Source organism: Ursus americanus, chromosome 18 (genome assembly GCF_024610735.1).
Source record: "Ursus americanus isolate L20-20 chromosome 18, mUrsAme1.1.p, whole genome shotgun sequence".
NCBI lineage: Eukaryota > Metazoa > Chordata > Mammalia > Carnivora > Ursidae > Ursus > Ursus americanus.
The window spans coordinates 50,861,846-50,884,203 of NC_142144.1; the positions used below are offsets into that span (position 1 = coordinate 50,861,846).

The window sequence follows — 22,358 nt, forward strand, 5'->3', positions numbered from 1 at the left end:
TATGTTAAGTGAAAGAAACTAGACACAAAAGACCATGTATTATTGTATGACTTCATTTATAGGAAATGTCCAAAACAGGCAAATCCATAGGGATAGAAAGTGTGTTAGTGGTTGCCAGCAGCTAGGATGAGGGAGAAACGAGCGATGACTGCTAACGCACATCAAGTTTCTTATTGGGGTGATGAGAATGTTCTGGAATTAGTGGTAATGTTTGCACAACTTTGTGAATATACTAAAAATCACTGAATTGTATACTTTAAAAGGATGAATGTTACGGTGTGTGAAATATATCTCAATAAAAGATAAAAGAATCCTGAGCGAAAGAACCACAGACTATGTCAAAGAAGTGACAGCCACCTAAGTCAAGCTTCCTGATTTTTGAAAAAAGTTCCCTCTAAACGCTGACTTTAAGTCCTTAGAACAAGGGATCCCTGTTGGTTTTAGGTCTAAAGCATGGTAACTATTACAGCAGAAAAAAATATTATGTTTAACCAGATTAAAATGAGCATGCGCTAGGTAAGCCTAATACTAGTTTAAAACCAAAATTTTTAATGTAAACCCTACAAAATGAAGTTCCTGGTCTCAAATAATTAAAAATGACTTCTCAGTATGCTCATCTTGGATTCTGTAAGTCAGAAGTCTAACCAGTGACAAGAAAATAGCCTATAGGCATTGAGAATAAAAAATTAGAATAAGCAAAAAGTTAAGAAAGACAGATAGAGTCTAACAATGTTCATTTTCTTTTCAGATTCCAAAAAGCATATGCATAAAGCTTCTCTTATCAAAATAATAGTCTTACATTTTATTGAAATACAGAATATTCAGTCATTCCATGATAAAAGATTCAACAATCCAAGTCTTCTTTTCATTTTTTATGTGTATGTTATGTCATATTAATTAATTATCTGATTTTCACTCCAAAAGTCAAGAAGAGGTTCTGTTATTCCTGCCCTATAAACCCGAGATCACACCTTTATTTTCATACCTTCCTGCTTTGAATGAAATGTCCAGAAGAAAACTTTATAAACTGTTATTACTAAAACGATTAATCAGAAGGACAACAACAACAACAAAAATCTTCAAATCTTTAAACAAACTCCTTCCAAGAGTGGGCTTTGTTGACAGACATAATTAAATTAAAGCCCTCCTAATAAATATTTTTTTAATCTTCTGGTCTGGTGAATTAATTCTTATATCCAGCAGAGGGTGCTACAGGAACATCAACGTGCTGTTCACAAAAATTTTTTTTCCAATACTGCCTAAGAGAAACAGTACCGTCATAAACTGCCTCATTTATCCAATCCTAATGTAATCAACAAAGCAAGGGCAGAAATCATAATGCGAGTCAGGTTAAAATACAAAATCCAACACATATTCATATATACCACAAGTCAATTTAAGCATACACGGGTTTGCCTATAATACAACTGTTACACTATACTATGTCTGTTCCCCAACATTATGAACAATGGAGTTCTTTGTATAACACAAATGAGCACATATTTTATCATTTATTAGCTGACTTTCATGCCCTTTCCTACTGCAAAATACTGCCAAGAGATTTTTATTTCAGTAAATATGTTCATAACTATTTTTTTTATTTTACAACTTATATCTCATTAAATCACGCTAAGCCCAATTAAATAACCAACTCCACTTAAGAAAAGGGGGTGTTTGTTCTTTGAGGAAGGTAATGTAGGGAAGGATGTCTCCCGTTCCAGCCTTTGTTACTTGTTATTTTATCATAACACAGGGTATGAGCTGCCAGCTCTAATTCAGCAGCAGAACTAACCAAACATATCCAGACCACATTTGTTCTCCACACCACATCTGCTCCCGTGGCTTCCACGGGCCTGTTCCAAAAGGTTCACAAAAGTTATGAAAACAGATGTGCACACTGCTGAAGGGCTGGGCCAAAAAACACCTCCAACTACATGACTTCCTCCTCAGAATAGATCCAGCTCGGAGGGTATCAGTGAACCTAAAGGAATTAGTCAAGCAGCAAAACTTGGATACACAAAACTGAGTCCACTAAAATGCACAAGAAAAACAGGGGAGGAAATATCACAGAAGTGCATACCAGAGACTTCTCAGCAGTGCGTTACACAGCACGGCTTCCAAAACCGTTGTGCAAAGTTTACCCCAGAATGTCAACAGCTGTACAAACAGAAAGTGGCTGTTTATTTAACTGTTTTTCCAGATTTGATCACCTGATATTTCCCATCAATGGACACTTTCACAGTAACCAATATAGAAGTAATCCATCTTCAGAAAGGTAATTCTTAGGAACTGAATCATCACAGACTGATTGTTATTTTAGTAGTAAGTATATTTCATTAGAGTTAAGTGACTGTAAATAATTTATTATACATTTGTTAACAATTAACTACAATACTTATTCTTACCTGTGTGGGGGGACAAACAGTAGCTATTGTACTCTTCAAGACTTTTTTTTTTTTTTAAAGATTTTATTTATTTATTCGACAGAGATAGAGACAGCCAGCGAGTGAGGGAACACAAGCAGGGGGAGTGGGAGAGGAAGAAGCAGGCTCATAACGGAGGAGCCTGATGTGGGGCTCGATCCCACAACACCAGGATCACGCCCTGAGCTGAAGGCAGACGCTTAACCGCTGTGCCACCCAGGCGCCCCTCTTCAAGACTTTAAAGTGAAGATCTCAAAGTACTCTTTATTACAGAACAAAAAAAAAAATCTTAAAGGGTCAAAGTCTCTAAGTATTTGACAAGTATCTGAACAACAGAAGCACCATAATATCACATCACTTAAACTGAGTTATATATTGAAAGACTGTAACAAAGAAAATCTATGAGTCCTTTATTATTTATTATCCTGGGGGCACGTGGCTGGATCAGTCAGTAGAGCATGCAACTCTTGATCTTGGGATTGTGAGTTCAAGCCCCATGCTGGATGTAGAGATTACCTAAATTAATTTAATTTAAAAATAAATAAAATTACACAGCAATTTCAAGCAACAGCCAAATGTACCAATATTTAGAGCTGTCCCTGCCCATCATCTCGGCTGTGGTTAACTGTGCAGTTAAACCTCAAAGCTAGTCATTGAGAGCCACAACAATCAGGGCCTTACCAGTTTCAGAACAGACATATGAAGCAAGCTGATAACTACAGATATAAACTGGAGAATACAGCAAATTTTTATTCACTAGGAATGAATAATGAAGTCTATCACTCAGATTATAAAACAGTTTAATGGAAAAAAGAGCTTTTATTACTGTTGGGTATAATAAAAGAAACCACAGAAAATGAAAATAGGAAATCTCAGAATTTATAGGACACAAATTCTCATCATAAATTAATTTAGCCTCTCTAAAAATCATCTTTACCTCTCCTGGCAACAAAAACTTCAGTATTTAACACATTTTTAAATAAACTCCCTATTTTAAAGACCGCTATGAACATAAACACAAAAATGTGTAGTACTTCTAAGCACAATAATATAACCCAGGTGATTTCAGTATTTACCCACTTGATAAGTAGTAATCAACATAAGTAGGTATTGAAAAATAATTCCTACAAACACATGGTGGCTTAAGTGAAATCAGATGAGGTTGGCTTCACAGACAACAGGAAAGGTGAGAGTCATTTTTCTTTTCCTTTTTCACTTGAGTGCAGTCTACGTGTAGAGAAAGAAGCAACCCTCTACCCTGCTTTCCGTTACAGTAATACAGAACATGACTGACAGAGCAATTCGGAATTTATTTGCAGGCAGTTCTCTCTCCACTGTAATCTTCACGAGACTCCTCAGTTCTCTTACTATTAGGTTTGCATCTTCTCTTTTCTCTTTTCTTATTGAGTTAAGTTTATTTCCCCTGATAAAAAAAAAAAAAAAACCTCCCCAGTTGTAAAGAGGTTTTATAAAAGCCGCAGATATTTCTTTTTCCAGTTCGCTTTTCCCTTGGTTCTGTGGTATCCAGCACCACATTTATAAAATTGGATTGGGAGTTTGCTTTCTTTTTTTAAATCTAAGAAACCATTGATCCATGTTAAGATGATTAAGCCACACAATGGTATATAGTTTATCAGATTTTTTAAAAATACAAATCATATATACATATGCAGCTTTGGTCCAGGCACATTAAGAAATCACCATTTCATGAAATGCAACTATTAAAAAGCTTCACTAATATTTAAAGCACTGATTGGGCTACATGTCTATTGTATTAGTTGCCTTATTCTGATATTACTGACATTAAATAATGTGTTCTATTAAATTAAAATGTTAACAGTTTTCCTCTATTATCTTTATTAACATTATTGTCTCATTTATTTTATAATAATCCTTATATTTCATGTATCTTATAGTAATCCTTTTTTTAAAAACATACCACTGACAGTTACTTAAGTCCCTAGAATTACTAGTAGTTAATGTCTTCTCCTTCATTATGTCATCATCTGGCCAAGAGCCAAGACAAGATACGTTCACTTAAATATAAGGCAAAAAATTTTTTAAGACTACATTTATTTGTCAGAGAGAAAGTGAGCACAAGCAGGGGGAGCAGCAGGCATAGGAAGAAACAGGCTCCCCACTGAGCAAGAAGCCCGATGCAGGACTCGATCCCAGGACCCTGGGATCATGACCTGAGCTGAAAGCAGATGCTTAACCAACTGAGCCACTCAGGCATCCCATAAAGCAAAATTTTGAAAGATGTCTAAACATGAAGAATTATAGATGAGTTGGAGGACTATACTAGTCCACTTATAAAATTCTTATAAACAGAATAAATATTGAGACTATCTGGATGACCCTTCAAAGCTTCAAATTCTCCAAAAGCAGAGACCTGATATTACCAATAGTAATTACAGAGTAGCTAAGAAAAACCACAAAGTAAAATTAGTCTAAAACAATTTTAAGTTTATAACATCAACCAATAAAAAAAAGAAACTGGGGCAAGTAAATATTTTACAAGGAAAAAAATCAATACTGAGTTATCCAAAAATAAATCCTAAAGTTTAGACATTAGCTATTTCCCCAATTTAGTCAAAACTGGCTTAATTAGAATTTTATCAACAAAAAAGAAATCACTGTTACCTAGTACTTCTTCATACCTGTGAGGCAATTAAAAGGTTTTTAGTGATGATCATAGGGTTTTATAGCATCCTAAAAGTGACTTCTAAATGACTTTTTTAATTCTAAGTATACTCAGACTTTAACTATTCTAATCTTTTAATGGGCCATCCACATGCCACATTTTTTTTTTTTAAAGAGACAAAGTACTTGTGCTCGCGTGTGTGCACAAGCAGAGAGAAGGGGCAGAGGGAGAGGAAGAGAGAGAATCTCAAGCAGGCTCCATGTCCAGAGCAGAGCCGGACGCAGGGCTCGATCTGAAGACACTGAGATCATGACCTGAGCTGAAATCAAGAGTCCAGGCACCCCACCACATAATATTTTTAAATCATGATACATTTCTGAATTTACTGGCCTGAAAAAATGTTCATCACAAAGTGATAAATAAGCTAAAAATATTATATAGACTATAATCTAATTTTTTATTTTTTCTCTAACTTTACATAAAATTAGGCCATGTATGTTAAGAGTGTGAGTCATTTTATCTTTGCCAAGTTCACACTTGGCATTATTATTGAGAGTTCCTATATACCCCAGACCAAGTTTCCCCTATTATTAATATCTTACATTCGTATGGTACAAATAACCCATTAAAATGGACAGTGAATCTTAATAGATACTTCTCCAATAACATACAAATGGCCAATAAGCATATGGGATGGTATTCAATATCATTAGTCATTAGAGAAGTGCAAACCAAGACCAAAATGACATACCATTATACACCAACTAGGGTGGCTATCATCGAAAAAACTGATCATAACAAGTACTGGTGAGGATCTGGAGAAACTGGAGCCCTCATACACTGCTGGTGGAATGTAAAACACTGCCACCATTGCACAAAATAGTCCAGGAGTTCCTCAAAAAAGTTAGACACAGAATTACCACATGACCCAGCAATTCCACTCCTAGGTATATACCCAAGAGAACTGAAAAATGTTATGGGAAAACCTGTTCATAGAGGCATTATTCATAATAGCTAAAAAGTGAAAACAACACAAATGCCTATCAACTGAGAAATGGATACACAAAATGTGGCATATAATACAGTGGAATATTACTCAGCAATAAAAAGGAATGAAGTCCTGATACCTGATACAATATGGATGAATCCTGGAAACATGCTAAGTGGAAAAAGCCATCACAAAAGACCACACGTTGCATGGTTACACTAATAGCAAATGTCCAGGAGAGGCAAATCTATAGAGGCAGAAAGCAGATGAGCAGTTGCTTAGAGCTGAGAGAAATGGGGGAACAGGAAAGTCATACTTAATGGGTATGGGGTTTATTCTTGAGGTGAAAAAAATATTCTAAAATTGATTGTGGTGCTGGCTGCACAACTCTATGAGTACACTAAAAATCACTGAATTGTACACTAAAAGTGGGTAAATTTATAGCATGTAAATTATATCTCAACAAAGATATTTTAATGCCATCAGTATGAGAAATTTAACCTCCAGACACCCACCTCCACCCCAAGCAGCCCAACAACTACCCCTTCTTAACCACTACGCAAACTGGAGGTTTCTTGTCTGGAGGATGTGAATCTGAGCCAGAGGCTGCACATAGGGATACACAGAGAGGGTGTGGAGGCAAGGGATACACAATACTGAAACCAGGGGAAAGTCTGTGTACTGAACAGTATGATATGCAGATTCTTCCTCCACGTCCTTCTTCCATATTACAACCACCAAAGACAAAACCAGCAGAGCACTCTGCAGAATCTACAGAAATGCAGAGAGAAGACCTACAGATTATAACAGTCAAAGTTCCGCAATCATATATTTGCCATGATTCCTTATCATGCTACAGTAAGGCTTCCCTAAACCCCATCCTCATATTCAACTGTCTACTCCCCATTTCCACTCGGCTGTCTACCAGGCATGCCAATTTAACATACCTAGAGCAAACTCTTGACCTCTCCCAAATCGATGCCACTTGCATTCTTTGCCAGTTGAGTAAATGGCATTCACCTGTTTGCTCATGCCAAAATCTTTGGCATTACCTTTACTCCCTCCTTTTTCCTCACAAGCCAGATCCAACTGATCTGCAGATTCTATTGGTTCTACCATCCACAATACATACAAATCCAAACACCTCCCCTACACTATATCTCATCGAGGTAACTTTCATGTCTCCTAAATGGCCTCTTACAATCTATTCTCCAAAGAGTATAAAGAATGATGCTTTTAAAACAAAAAAGAGGAATCATGTCAGACCTCCACTCAAAACCTTCCAATGGTTTTCATCTCACTCAGACAAAAAGCCAAAGTTCTTACAATGAATTACAGAAGACCATCGAGACTGTAAAATCTGCCTACCGCTCTGTACATCCTACTAGCCTTTCCCTTTCAGTCATAATGCCCTACCTGCTATTCCTCAAACATTCCAAGCACACTCACATCTCACGGCCTTCCACCTAGAACACTCTTCCTCCAGATACCCACATGGCTGCCCCTTTCTTTCGTCAGGTCTCCATTCAAATGCCATCTTATCAAGTGAGCCTTCTGTGACCACTAACATAAAAAGGTAACAATCCTGTCTCGTCACTCATTACCTCCCCTAGTCTACTTTATTTTTTTTAAGATTTATTTATTTGAGAGAGAGTGAAAGTTGGGGGGAGGGGCAAAGGGAGAGGGAGAGATTCTCAAGCAGACATGGCTGAGTGCAGAGCCCAACACAGGGCTCGATCTCACAACCCTGAGATCATGACCTGAGCCAAAACAGAGTCAAGCGCTCGACCGACTAAGCCACCCAGGCACCCAACCCTAGTCTGCTTTATTGCTCTCCATAGGGCTCATCATGTTTTGTTTCATTTAATGTGTGATTCTCCCTGACTAGAGTGTCACCTTCAAGAGGAAGAGACTTTGTTTTGTTCACTGCTATGCCTCAAGCACCCAAACGTGCACCTAATACTCTCTATAAATACTTACTGAATAAACAAATGAATACAGTAGTCATAGGAACAGGATGCTATAAAAAATGGTACAAGAGAACAAGAGCCCTCAGAAATTAAAAATAAAAAGGAAAATATCCAATAAGAAGATTAGAAAGCAAAGTCAAGTAAATCTCCCAAGAAGCCACAACAAAAAGACAAAGAGAAAGAAAACAGAAAGGTAAAAGAAGTAAACCATCAATCCAGTCGATGTGACACTTGAATAAGAAAATCCTGAGAAAGAGAGAATAGCAAAAGCCCTGAGGGAAAAATTATGAAAAAATAATACAAAAGAATTCCTCAAAATGAAGGACATGAGTTTCCTAACTAAAACGGTCACCATGAATAAAAAAGATCTATACTAAGAAACACTGTTTATATTTGATGTTCTGTGATTGCAGAGTCAGTGGGAACTCTATATACAAATAACTTGGTGTTCTCACAAATATAAGGAAAAAAGAAAGCTACAGATGGAGAATCTGTAGATTAAAAGAGAATTAAGAGATATATCAACCCAAGTGCCTCGGTGGCTCAGTTGGTTGAGCAACAGACTCTCGGTTTCAGCTCTGGTCATGATCTTAGAGTCGTGATCTCAGGGTCGTGAGATCAAGTCCCGCATAGGGCTCTGAACTCAGTGTGGAGTCCGTTTGAGATTCTCTCTCCTTCTCTCTCTCCCTCTTTCTCTGTCCCTCTCCCCGCTCATGCACGCACATGCACTCTTGCTCTCAAATAAATAAAATGCTTAAAAGAGAGAGAGAGAAACATATCAACCAATTTTAATGTGTAACTGGAATTCTGAATCAAACTGCATTCTTACACACATTTATACCATTTGTGGAGCAATTTGAAAATTTGAATAAAGCCTGGATATTTAATTGTATTAAGTAATTACTGTTTATTTAGTTTTAATATTGATAATATGACTCTAAATAAAGACCCCTCATTTTTAAGCAATTGTAATGAAATTTTTATAGTTAATATATGACTGGGATGCATTTCACTATAATATGGGAGGGGGGAGTGAGTGGGGGTATAAATGACAAAATATTGGCTATATATAGATCATTGTTGAAGCTGGTAATGGGTACATTAGATTCATTACACTATTCTGTTCATTTTTCTAAATATGTTTGTTTAAAGCTTTCCATTAAAAAAAAAACAGAGGACCAAGAAAACTTACAGAGATGACAAGACTGAGGGAGGAAAGGATCACCAATAAAGAAACACAAACCAGAATAACATCAGGCCTCTCAACAGCAACAGAAGAGACTGGGAACCAGGGAGGTAAGGCCTTCCACATTCTAAGAGAAAATGACTTTAACCCTAAAATTCTATATTCGGCCAAATTATATCTACTCCAATACTTTATTCATAAAAATCACACTCAGAAATGCAAGATCAGCTAGGAAAGAGAGGATCCAACAGAGGACACTGAAGTCCCAGGTGACAACTGAGCCATGAGCCAGAGGCCTCGAAGGGTGTGATAATTTTCTGAGGAAGACCACATAAATTTGCCCAGTGGAGCTCCCTGAAGGCTTTATCCATTTGCACTCTCACTGCCAAAACCCAAGAACTTTTAACATCACCTCACCGACACTGGGTGTTATCTTTTTCTTCAGTCTTAGTACCACGAACGAGTGTTATAGCCTTTCTTACGTCATAGTGAGGTTAAGCATTTTTGTTTGTTTGTTGTCCATCTGAACATCTTTCACATCTTCTTCGATGTCCTTGGTAGATTTTTTTCATAAAAGTTTTCTCCTTTTCCTTACCAAATAGTGGGGGGAATTTAGATAGAGAGATATAGAGCTAGAAATAGATTTACCTTTTGCTATAAATATTTTTCCCATGTTTGTTTTTTAAGTGAAGAATTTACTTATATATGACTTTAATTTTTCCTAGTCAAGGCTATAGATCTATTGATTTTGTTCCTCTGCTTTTATGATTAATAAGTCATACTCTGCACTCAGCAAAAAACACTTAAATTTTTTTCTTCTTTATCAGTTTTTAATATTTTTACTCTTTTTAATCCAACTGGAACGTATTTACAATATGATGTAAGATGGGAATCTAATTTTATTTTGTCCCAAATAGTTAACCATGTTTCAACATGATTGAATAACCTTTCCTATCCTCACTGATTTAAAATGGTATCTTAATATACTAGATTTTATATATATTCTACAAGTCTACTACCGGCCTTTCAATTCTGTACCATTGAAAATCTGGTCTTAGAGTTACTGTACTTTCTAGCCACTCAACACTCTCTCTTCCCTTCTTTTGGTACCAGAAACCGAATTTTCTTTATAAAAATTTCCTTTGGGGGGGGCTTTAATATTACTAGAACTGAGAGAGATTTATTTGGAGCAAACTACCTCTTTCAATGAAATATTTTCTCTTTGGGATTTGAATCCTAAATAAAGTTACAAAAGGAATGATACCAATTGTTATTGGTAAACAAAATGAAAATTATTGATACCAATTCATGCTAACTTCATCCATCATTTCTGTTCCCAAGGCCTCTGGAGATGCTCTGAGATTCATTTCTGAGCCTGATTCCCCAGCTTCCATCCTAACTCTGCAAATGGGATTCCCATATTCTTCCAATGGATTCCCCATTGAAATTCACCAAAGTTGGTTTCTGTTGCGTACGATCAAAAAACCACAACTGATACATTACTAAAGCTTTATAATCGGTATTAACTTCTGATATAGTAAGTCTCCGCTCATTACTCTTACCAAAATATTTTAGGGGTGCCTGGGTGGCTCAGTCGGTTAAGTGTTGAACTCTTGGTTTCGGCTCTGGTCATGATCTCAGGGTCGTGGGATGGAGCCCCATGTCAGATCCACACTCAGCGCAGAATCTGCTTGAGATACTCTCCTTCCCCCTCTGCACCTCCCCCTGCTTGGACTCTCTCTCTCTCTCTCCCTCAAATAAATAAAATCTTTTTAAAAATGTTTGAGAGGCTCTTGTGTAGTAGCTCTTTAATCTTTCACATGAATTTCTGAATCTTTATTCCCAAAATAATTCTACTGAGTTTTTTATTAGAACTGTTTTAACCCATAATATAATCTAGGAAGGATTCATATCTTTTTAGTGTTGAGTGTTCCCAAAATGTCTCACCATTTTCTTTGAAGACTCTCAGTTCAATTTTGTACTTTTTAATGTGTTTGTAGTTAATTATATTCCTATTCTTGTTACTGGGTGAAGAAAATTTTTTACTGTTTTATTCTGATTATTGCTGGAATGTAAGAATGTAAATAAAATTGTTACATATTCTTTTCTTCCTGGCCTCCTTACTGAATATTCTTACTAGTGTCAATAATTTTAAAGTTGAGTTTCTTGACTATTCAAGTTATAAGTGTATCATCTGAAAATGATAAGAGTTATGCCTCCTTCTTTCCCACAACTTTATTTACTGCTGCTCTGCCATCACATACTTCTCTGGCTAAAATTTCCAGAATAATGTTAAATGACAGCAGTGAGTTTAACTGGAGTACCTCTAGGATTTTATCACTGAATTCTCTTTATAAATGTTTATTTACCTAATAGCAATTATAAATTAGTGTTTTTTTAAAGATTTTTATCTATTTATTTGCCAGAGAGAGAGCATGGGAGAGAGAGAGCACAAGCAGGCGGAGTGGCAGGCAGAGGGAGAAGCAGACTCTCCACGGAGCACGGAGCCCGATGCAGGGCTCGATCCCAGGACCTTAGGACCATGACCTGAGCCTAAGGCAGACACTTAACTGAGCCACCCAGGTGCCCCCATAAATTATGTTTAAAACAAAACTTCTTTACCTATTGAAATACTTAATTTCCCACAAACAAAAGGAAAGTTTAAAAAGAAGAATTCAATAGATTTCTCTCAAAGTTAAAGTGATCATCAGTATCATTCTCTCATGAAAATCGTAACTTTCATTTATAACTTGATGCTTCTTTCCCATCTAAAGCCTCACCTGAAATGTATTCCACAAAACCGTGCAGCTAGTACATGATCCAAACTACAAAATTTAATTATATTTAATATTATATAATATTATGATAATATTATAATTTAAATAATATTATTTAAAATTAAATATAGAATTTAATATTATGTGTACAAAATCCTTTCCTGTGTTGCTTCCTCAACCTTATCATGTAAACAATTACCCTCAAACTTTCCAAACATTCCATGAGAATTAACTGTTAAAGATGGATAGACTTTAAAAACTAGGGGCAAGATATAATTTACTCAAATACGAAGTTTTCAAAGAAACCAGATATTCAATATAAATAAAGGCTGAAAAAATCAGTTTTATATTTTATGGCAGAGTAAAACTTTCTCTGACCTTAGATTACTGACTGGACAACATGTAGATGTTTTAAGAGAATAAGACAATATACCTCGAATTCTTTTCTCAGACGTTCTTCTCGTTGAGTGCTAAATTCGAGTTCACTTGTTTGTCGCCGCAGAAGATCAGAGCAGTCCATATGTTCAGTTTCTAATTTTTCTACCTTCTTGTGCATATTTTGTACAGCGTTATCTTGCTCCTGGAAAATAATTCATTTTTGCATCAATAAAGTTTATAAGCCAACAATGACAAAAATGTATCTCATAGAAGACAGTGAGTAACTAAGCCTGTGCTTCAACCATAATAATAGCTTAATTTATACAATTAACTCTTGAACAATGTGAGGGTTAGGGACGCCCACCCATGAGCAGTCGAAAAATCTGTATGTAACTTTTGACTCCCCAAAATCTTAGCTACCAATAACCTACTGTTGACCGGAAGCCTTACAGATAATACAATCAATTAACCTGTATTTTTATATGTATTATGTACTGTATTCTTACAATACCTAACTTTTTCTTAATTTTTTTCAGTATTTCTAGGTTACACGATTCATCTCCAAGTTTTTTCAGATTGCCCAAAATCTCCCCCAAAATTTTCCTACATATTTATCGAAAAAAATCCACATGTAAGTGGACCCATTCAGTTCAAACCCATGTCATTCAAGGATCTTACAGACACCTGCCCTCATAGGCAAGAGAGGCCTAGATATTCCAGCAATTTTCAGAATATACACGTGTTCAAAAAGCACTATTGGAGTTTTACAATTTTGGGGCTCCTGACTGGCTTGGTCGGTACAGCATGAAACTCTTGATCTCAGGGTCATGAGTTTAAGCCCCAGGTTGGGTGTAGAGATTACTTAAAAATAAAATAAAATAAAAAGAATTATGGGAGTTTTATAATTTTAAAGCTCTGATTAATACACGTTACGGTTGAAAATGTATACAGCTTACTATGTTATGCTAGTTCAACTGACCTCTAAGGGTATTTACATAATGCTGTAGTCTAACTTCCATATATAATGTTTTCCCCCTCATTAAAATTTTAAAATATTTTGTAATACAAATGTACACTGCTCCTTTGTGTGAGAAGGGATTAGCTTGAATGCCTAATAATGGCCTGTGAGAGATTTTACGTGAGCTCTTGGTACTTGATGGTGATAGCTCTTAAAGTTGTATCCACTAGATGGCTGTGTTTCATTTCCTTCAGTTTTCAAGTTTTCAAGTCTTTGCTGTATTATTGAAAGAAAAATAACACCAAGTAGTCTTCTGCTAAAATCTCTCAATCTCCTTTTCCAACTAAACTCAGAAATCAGAGTTGAATGTTATAGAAAGTTCTAACGTGAAGTTAACACACATATCCAAGTATCTTCCACAGGAAAGTGTCTACATTCAGACCACTCAGGTCTCTCACGCAGGCTCCTTTCCCACCTTCCTTCACCAGCACACTCTTATTCACGGACACACACAAGCACAGGGATCCAAAATGGTTCCAAGTATTGCCAGCCGCTCAAAAGGCGTATGAGAGTATGACTGAGAATGTCACAAGCACCAAATACAATTCTCTAGAAAAGACTCTAACTTGGGAAGCACCCGGCAGAACTGTCCACAGTCAAAGGATAAAGAACAAAACTTCATGTAATTCGTTCTCTCCACACCCCCTCACCCATGAGATTACCACTCTGTAGCTGACTACACACGAATTCTTAAGAATGATTGTCTTCAAGTAACGGAAGCGTCTTAATATACAGAAGTTCACCTACTCACACGTTTTCAATCCTTAAACTAGCACAGATAAGGGCAAAGCTAGGCACCAGAGCAAAAGTGTGCCAGCAAGCCTGCAATCAGCAGACAGCACTCGCAGTTCTCTAAAGGCAATGTGGATTCAAGAATAAACGGTTTTATGAATAGCCACGTCATTTAAGTTCACCGTAACAGTACCTTCATATACGAAAGTACTCTTAAGAGCATTAAGCACTATATAAGATACTATTTTTATTCTGTATGATATGTCCCCCTCCTTCAAGCACTCAATAGTGCCGGCGTCAATTCAAATTCACTGTTAAGTTATATGCCCTCCTGGGGTGCCTGGGCTAAGTGTCTACCTTCAGCTCAGGTCATGGTCCCAGGGTCCTGGGATCAAGTCCCACATCGGGCTCCCCGCTCTGTGGGGAGTCTGCTTCTCCCTCTGCCCTTCACCCCTCTCATGGGAGCTCTCTCTGTCTTTCTCTATCAAAGAAATAAAAATAAATAAAATCTTTAAAAAAAGAGAGAGAGAGAATACACCTTCAAAATATATTAAGAGAACAGAAGCGATTTCAGAATGGCAAAGTAAAGACCGCCAAAAATTCTTTCCTCCATAAAAGCAGCAAGAACACTGTCAAAAAATTTCAAAATCAAATTTTTCATAACTGGAAATTAACCAAAGGCTTGCAATAATCTTGTCAATAAGCACTTATTCTAAGAAAATCAGCTGAATCTCTGTAAGAATGGTGAGCTTTGTGGCATTTTAATTTGCCCTAAATCCATGCCCCTCTCCACCAGCTCCTGATAGCCTTGAAAATCAATATTCTCAATACAATAGCCAAGACATGACAACAACCTAAGTGTCCACCAATGGATGAATGGATAAACAAAATGTGATACACACACACATACACACACATATACATAATGGAATATTATTCAGCCATTAAAAAGAAGGAAATCCTGCCATTTGCAACAACATTGCTGCACCCTGAAGGCATTATGCTAAGTGAAATAAATCAGACCGGGAAAGGCAAATACTGTATAATCTCACTTATATGTGGAATCAAAAGAAACCAAACTCACAGAAACAGATCAGATTGGTGTCTGCCAGAGGTGGAGGGTGGGGAATGGGAGAAATAAGTGAAGATAGTCAAAAGTTATAAGATAGTAAGTCCCGAGGATGTTAATTAAGTACAGCATGGTGACTTTAGTTAACGGTACTGTATTGTATACTTGAAACTTGTTAAGGGAATAAATCTTATAAGTTCTCATCTCAAGAAAAAAAAATTGCAACTATGTGACAAGAGTCACTATAAAAAAAAAAAGCATAGTCAAAGAACAAACAAGAGCTCTTAAAAATTAATAACCCAAAAGAAGAAATGAAAATTCAGCAGAAAAGTTACAACATAAAATTGAAGAAATCTCCCAGGAAATAGAACAAAAATATAAAAGGATGGAAAAACAGAAGAAATCAATGATGTCAACTTTATGCCAAACTGACCTTAAAATCCAATCCAATTCCAATCAAAATTTCACCAAGCTTTCTTGGTGAAATATTACAAACTAAACCTCAAACTCGTAAGGGAGATTAAAAGACTAAGAATAGGGGCGCCTGGGTGGCACAGCGGTTAAGCGTCTGCTTCGGCTCAGGGCGTGATCCCGGCGTTATGGGATCGAGCCCCACATCAGGCTCCTCCACTGTGAGCCTGCTTCTTCCTCTCCCACTCCCCCTGCTTGTGTTCCCTCTCTCGCTGGCTGTCTCTATCTCTGTCAAATAAATAAATAAAATCTTTAAAATAAATAAATAAATAAATAAATAAATGGCTAAGAATAACTCTCCTCCCCCACAAAAAATATTAAGAATCAGGAGGGGAACTTGCCCTACCAGATATCAAGACTTACTCTAAAGCCATAGTAAATAAAATAATTCAGTATTGATTCATAAATAGACAAGCATGTAAGTAAAACAGAACACAGCACTCAGGAACCAAACCTTAGACAGAAAGGACCTTGACAGATGACAGAGACTACACTATAAGTCGGTGAGTGGTGACAAAAGACAATAACTGGTAGAGAGGCATTTGGTATCCTTTTGAAAAAAATAATAAAATTAGATCTTCTCACGCTATGTATAAAAAAATACATATTCTCTTTATGACTTTAGATTATTGAAGACATAAAAAGCACTATTAATAAAGAAAAGGACTGGTAAATTCAACTACACTAATATTTAAAACTGTGTATCAAATACAATATAATTGTCTCCATGTTTACCCTGGGGATATAATTAGCCAAGGATTAGAAACCAAATAGATTAAAAGCTCCTATAAATCAATAAAAATATACAAAAAATCCAAAAGGAAAAAGAGGAAAATTATAAGCTGGCAGTTCACAAAAGAAGAAACATGAATGGCCAATAAATATAACATGCTCAATGTCAGAGAAAGAGAAACTTAAGCAAGAATGAAATACAGTATCACACACATCCTACTGCAAAAGAAACTACATCTGAAAATACCAAGTAGTCAAGAGACTGTAAGGGAAGAGGTACAACCATGTGGGAGAACAATTTGGCACATATTTTACCTCCAAGTAATTGCATATACACAAACTACATACCCACATAAACAAAAATATTTGATAGGTATGTAGGTTGGGAAGAATTTAAACCTCAATCAATCCAGTAATAGAAATTAATTGTGAGATATGCATAGGATAAACTACTATACACCAGTTAAATTGAATGAACCAGAGCCAGTTTATTAATTTGGATAAATCTCAAAAACACAAGTGAGAAAGACAAGTTGGACAAGGATTCATACTTTATGATACTCTATGTATATTTTTAAAACACAAAAAATACCAAAATAATATGATACATTGTCAATGTTTACAGATAGAAAATTAAACACCAACTTCAGAATAATGGTTATCTTTTGTGAGGAGGGTGATGGTGGGATGATGAAGTAATTCAGAATAGTCAGTCTTAAATAATGTAACAATTTATTGCTTGTCTGTTTTTAATTCTGAAAAAATACAACAAGCACATGACATCGATGGTAAATATTAGTATATTAATGGTATTGTATGTTACGCTGCATACTGGTTATATTAACCTCTGTTATTTTTTGTATGTTTAAATTCATTTTAAGTTTATGGTTTTATCAACACAATCCAAGTCTGGAGTGCATTATAACAGACAAGAAAATTCCAAAAGAGCCATAAAACAGTTCATGCAGTTATATATCAAGATTAATTTCTCTTCTTGCAAATAAAGTTTTAACAATTTTGTCACAGATTTTATTTTCTAATAAAGCAAAAAGCTACCGGGATCCTTACAGTGAAAAAGTTAAGTGTGGCCTGTGTGGGCTGTGTGCGTAACAAAATCATATTAAGGACAATGGAAATTGAAGGATTTTTTCTTTTGTCCACTAGAGGGAGGTGTTGAACTAAAATATTTTAAAAAGAAGCTTCTTTCTGAACTGACATTTACCGTCACAGGAAACCACATTGTGCTACTAGAAAATAAACTTGCCTTCTGTCCACATATTTCAGAAACACAGCCCAAAAACCATAATTTTTTATATATACTCATATAAACAACATTTCTCAGCTCCAAAATATGGTTTTAAGTCCTAAGAATTATAAAAGTATAATTAGAAACATATCAGAGCTAAGGTACTCCTTCTTCCTGCCTTATGAAATATATCAATTTAGCTAGTTACCACCTCATCCTAGTACATGCTTATATCCTGAAATCCCCAAAGCCAGCACAGTTCTACAGTCAGAAATGTATTTGCAGGTACTACTTTGTGTAATACCGATCATCATAATAAACCCATGAGCTTGCACACCAAGCAGTGATACTTTTCGGCATTTACGCAATTCAATCACTCGTCCAACAGCTCAAAGATATGGCCAGGAATGTTAGTGAATCATTTTTTCCTTTTTTCTCTTTTTTCTTTTTTTCTTCATAAAAGTAAGCTCAGGGTGCCTGGGTGGCTCAGTTGGTTGCGCATCTGCCTTTGGCTCAGGTTATGATCCTGGGGTCCTGGGATTGAGTCCTGGTCAGGCTTCCTGCCCAGTGGGGAATCTGCTTCTCCCTCTCCCTCTGCTCTTCCCTCTGCTACCTGCTCCTGCTTGCTCTCTCTCACCCTCTCTGTGTCTCTCTCAAATAAATAAAATCTTTTTAAAAATTTTTTGATAAAATAAGCTCTATGCCCAACATGGGGCTTGAACTCACAACCCCAAGATCAAGCGTCACATGCTCTATGGACTGAGCCAGTCAAGCACCCCAAATCTTGATTAGAGCAAAAGATTTTTGAAGGAAATAAAATGTCTTTCAATAAGGGATTCCTTAATAAATATTGGGAACGTCCACATGGCAGAAAACCATGCAACCACTACAAGAATAATATAAAGGTATCAAAAGATGGCCACCAAACATACCAAGGAATATGATTCCGTTTATGTAATACAGTGATAAGTGTTTATATCTCCTTAGATAATGAGTGGGATTGAAGGGGGAGTCATAGGACCTTCACTTTGGCTTTTAAATTTCCCTAAATGAGGGCATTTTGTAGAATGAGCACAATATATAGTAATTTTATAAGTTGAATATAAAGCTATTTCCTGTTTGGAAACAACAGGCAGGACCAGTGTGGGAGTCACTGTCCATGCTGTTCACTTACACAGGGCACCAGTGGGCAGTTTCCTAGGAAACTGCAAAGAAATGCTCCTTGCCGCTCTAGACCATTTCAGGCAAACTGAAATACTTCCTTTCCCAGGAGCTTCCTCCAAGCTGTCCCTAGATCACAACTGTGCCTACAGGATCAGTGTTTCACACGTTGCCCTCCACTCCCTAATATCCCCCACCTACTGATGCCTCAGCCTGCCCTGGTACCTTCTTCACTGCTTCCCCACTCTCCCTCCTCTTTAGTATATGGTGTTATTTTCAATCTACATTCCTCATGCATTTTGCCATTACAGACTCTCCCATCCCTTAATCACTGGACACTTAAACTGAATCTAGTCAATGAAGGAGGAAAGGATCATTTTATTCCCTGGTTGAGTTCTAGAATTTGGGAAACAAGATATATACAAAAAAAATACATTTTCTAAATGCTTTCAATCCTACTGATAAATTATACATTGAAGGGGCACCTGGGTGGCTCAGTTGGTTAAGGTCATGATGCTAGGGTCCTGCGATCAAGCACCCCATGTGGGGCTCCCTGCTCAGTGGGGAACCTCCTTCTCCTTCTCCCTCGACCCCTCCCCCCACTCATGCTCCCACTCTCTGTGTCAAATGAATAAAATCTTAAAAAAAAAAAAAAGCATCCTCAAAATTCCCCTTGCTAGAGCAGGAATGAAGAAAAAATAAATAAAAACACAACAAACGGCCACTTTTAAATTTAAAATGTTAATATATAGAGAAAAAAATAAAAAATAAGACTTTCAAAATCAAAATAAATACTTTGTTTTTAAATTAAATTAGCTTTGATTTGTTTTGGGGGTTTTTTGGCTTTGATTTGTTTTGAAATTTCAAATAATGCTGAAGAAAGACATGGAGTTTTTATGTTTATCAAAAGAGGACATGCATTTAAAAAAATGAGAAACACTTTTTTAAAGTGAGGTAACTGCACTAGAGTTCCCATTAATATTCCAGAGAAGTACACCTCTATTTAGCGTTTCAATTACTAGGAAAGAAAAGAGACATGGCATAAAATTAAGATTTTTTTTTATAGTGGGACTGAATTCTAAAGCCCAGATGAAAGAAATACTACACCTGCTTTGTCTGTTAAAGATGGGGTTTCACTTAGAAGGGTTTTTTTTAACTTATTTTAAAAACTGAATTCCCTTAGAGAGTTACACAAAGAGAACACTATACCATACTAACATCTAATTATAGGATGGAAACCTAACCCCATCAACAGCCAATAGAGAAGAGAATTTCAATCTATCCCTCGAGCTGTTTTTAAAAAAAAGGACTTTTAAAAATATGAATAGTTTCTTAAACTTGCTTTAAAAAGGAAAAACAGTTTTCTTTTGTTAATGTTAAAAGGACAAGAAATTGAGAGACTGAGTTCTGAACATTTCAGTTACAAAATACAATAAAACTTATCTTACACTAATATTACACTGTGTGTTAACTAATTAGAATTTACATAAAAACTTTTTAAAAAATCTTACAAAAGGTGGTAGTAACTAAGGCGTGTATTCCCTATTCTTTCCCGTACATAATAATTAAAGCTTGACACTGGGGTGCCTGGCTGGCTTGGTTAGGGGAGCATGAGACTCTATCTCAGGTTATGAGTTTGAGCCCCATATTGGGTGTAGAGAATACTTTTAAAAAATTATAAAATCTTAAAAAAAAAGACTGATACATTATTCTTTTAATACTTCATAATATAAAGTCTGTCATAACTACATACATTTCATCTAAGGCTTATAGGATTGACCAAGAAACTGCATCTAAAATCACATCATGCACACGTTTAAATATAAAGCCTTCTGAATCATGTTTTACAAGTTTTGGGCTTCTGACTATTGGCACTGGAGATTTCTGAGTGTTCAGAAATGAAGAGGTTATTTTCATTTACTTATGTTTACTTATTTGTTTCAGGTAGCCTTTAAGACAATTATCAACAACAGTTCAAATGTCATCTGCTCTGTGGTGGTTTCCCCAATGTCCTAGGCAGTTAATCAATTTCTCTTTCATGATCCCATAGCATTTTGTTCAAATTTTTATTATATTCCAATATATTTCTTTCTTTACATGTCTCTCTATTTTAAGATCTTCAAGGACAGAAATCATATCTTAATCAATTTTGTATCCTCAGTACCCATAGCAGAAACTCAGTATGTAAGGGAAGGAGGGAAGGGGGGAAGGAGGGAAGGAGGGAGGGAAGGAAGGAAGGAAGGAAGGAAGGCAGGCAGATTACTAACAGACTCTAAGAATACCAAGAGGTCTAAAGAATGATTGTAATGTCTTTCCAGATTCCACAGATGGAATGAATGGTAAGAAAAGCATCGTGCAAGTCCAAGACCAAAGGTCTGGGAAAGCTATAGATCTGTTGGTATTTTGAATACTTACATAAACAACAAATTCAGTATTTCCACAGTTTACTGACAGTTTTCACTCTTAAAGAAATAAGGTGGCTCTTATTCTCTGCGTGTTTTTGGCTGCCTTTGTCTTGCAGAGTTGTTTCTAACATAAAACTACTCCAAAATTTATTTTTGATGGATATTTTTCATTCTGTAAAGAATGTGTATCTTGGATGTCTACAAAGACTATATTTCAGTTTGTCGTTTTGTACAGAGAAAATGTCTTATCTCAAAATAAGTAATAGAAGAAATTATGGAAATTTAAATTTTAAGTTAGCTGGTCAGTGAATTAACAGTTTGAATTTCTCTTATCTCTCTTTCAAAATAATTTACATATAACCTCCTGAAAAAAATGCCACAGTACACCAAAGTGAGACTCTGGTGACGGGTAGTCTTTTCCCACATTAATTACTCAGCCTATGATCTGAGTAAATCATAAATCTCCATCTGCTCATCTACAATGGGGGTTGGATAGAATGAGTTATTTTCCAACCAGACTATTTGAAGCCTTGGGGAGTCTGTGTGTTGGGGAAAAGCAGTAAATAGAACAGGATTAAGAATCTGCTCTTCTTAAGCGAGGAAATAATAAAACAAGACAAAATCAGAGAGGGAGACAAACTATAAGGGACTCTTAATCATAGGAAACCAACTGAGGGGAGGAGGTGGGGGATGGGGTAACTGGGTGATGGGCTTTAAGGAGAGCACGTGATGTGATGAGCACTGGGTGTTACATAAGACTGATGAATCACTACCTCTACCTCTGAAACTAATAATACATCGTATGTTAATTAATTCAATTTAAATAAAAAAAATTTTTAAGTTTGCTTTTCTTAAAAAAGGAGTTGAAAAAATCATTATGCTATATTAATTTATAAGCATCCTTTAATATCTAAAATCCAATCATTCTATTTCTTTATGCTATTAAAGACTGTGAACAGTCTCATATTTTAAACTGGAAAAATAAAATACCAAAGGTACACGTCTCAAAAATCATATAATTTATGCTACAGAAGTCACCCAACTCTAATTCTGATAGTGTCTGCTTATAACGTTTGCCCATATTGTCATGTAACCACAAATGAAACGTGGCCTTCCAGAGATCAAAGATTAGGAATCATTTCTGTATTGAGTAAGCTA

At 36.1% G+C, this 22,358-nt stretch overlaps 1 protein-coding gene across 3 annotated transcripts in view; it reads right to left on the reverse strand.

The window, feature by feature from the left end:
- The window catches only part of CCDC171 (coiled-coil domain containing 171), a 293,932-nt gene that overhangs the window by 239,380 nt on the left and 32,194 nt on the right, over positions 1-22,358 (reverse strand). For all 3 annotated transcript variants that reach the window (XM_087869628.1, XM_045780223.2, XM_045780224.2), the window contains one exon: positions 12,422-12,568. In XM_087869628.1, the coding sequence (XP_087725754.1) occupies positions 12,422-12,568 (147 nt within the window). The remainder of the gene's footprint in view (positions 1-12,421; positions 12,569-22,358) is intronic.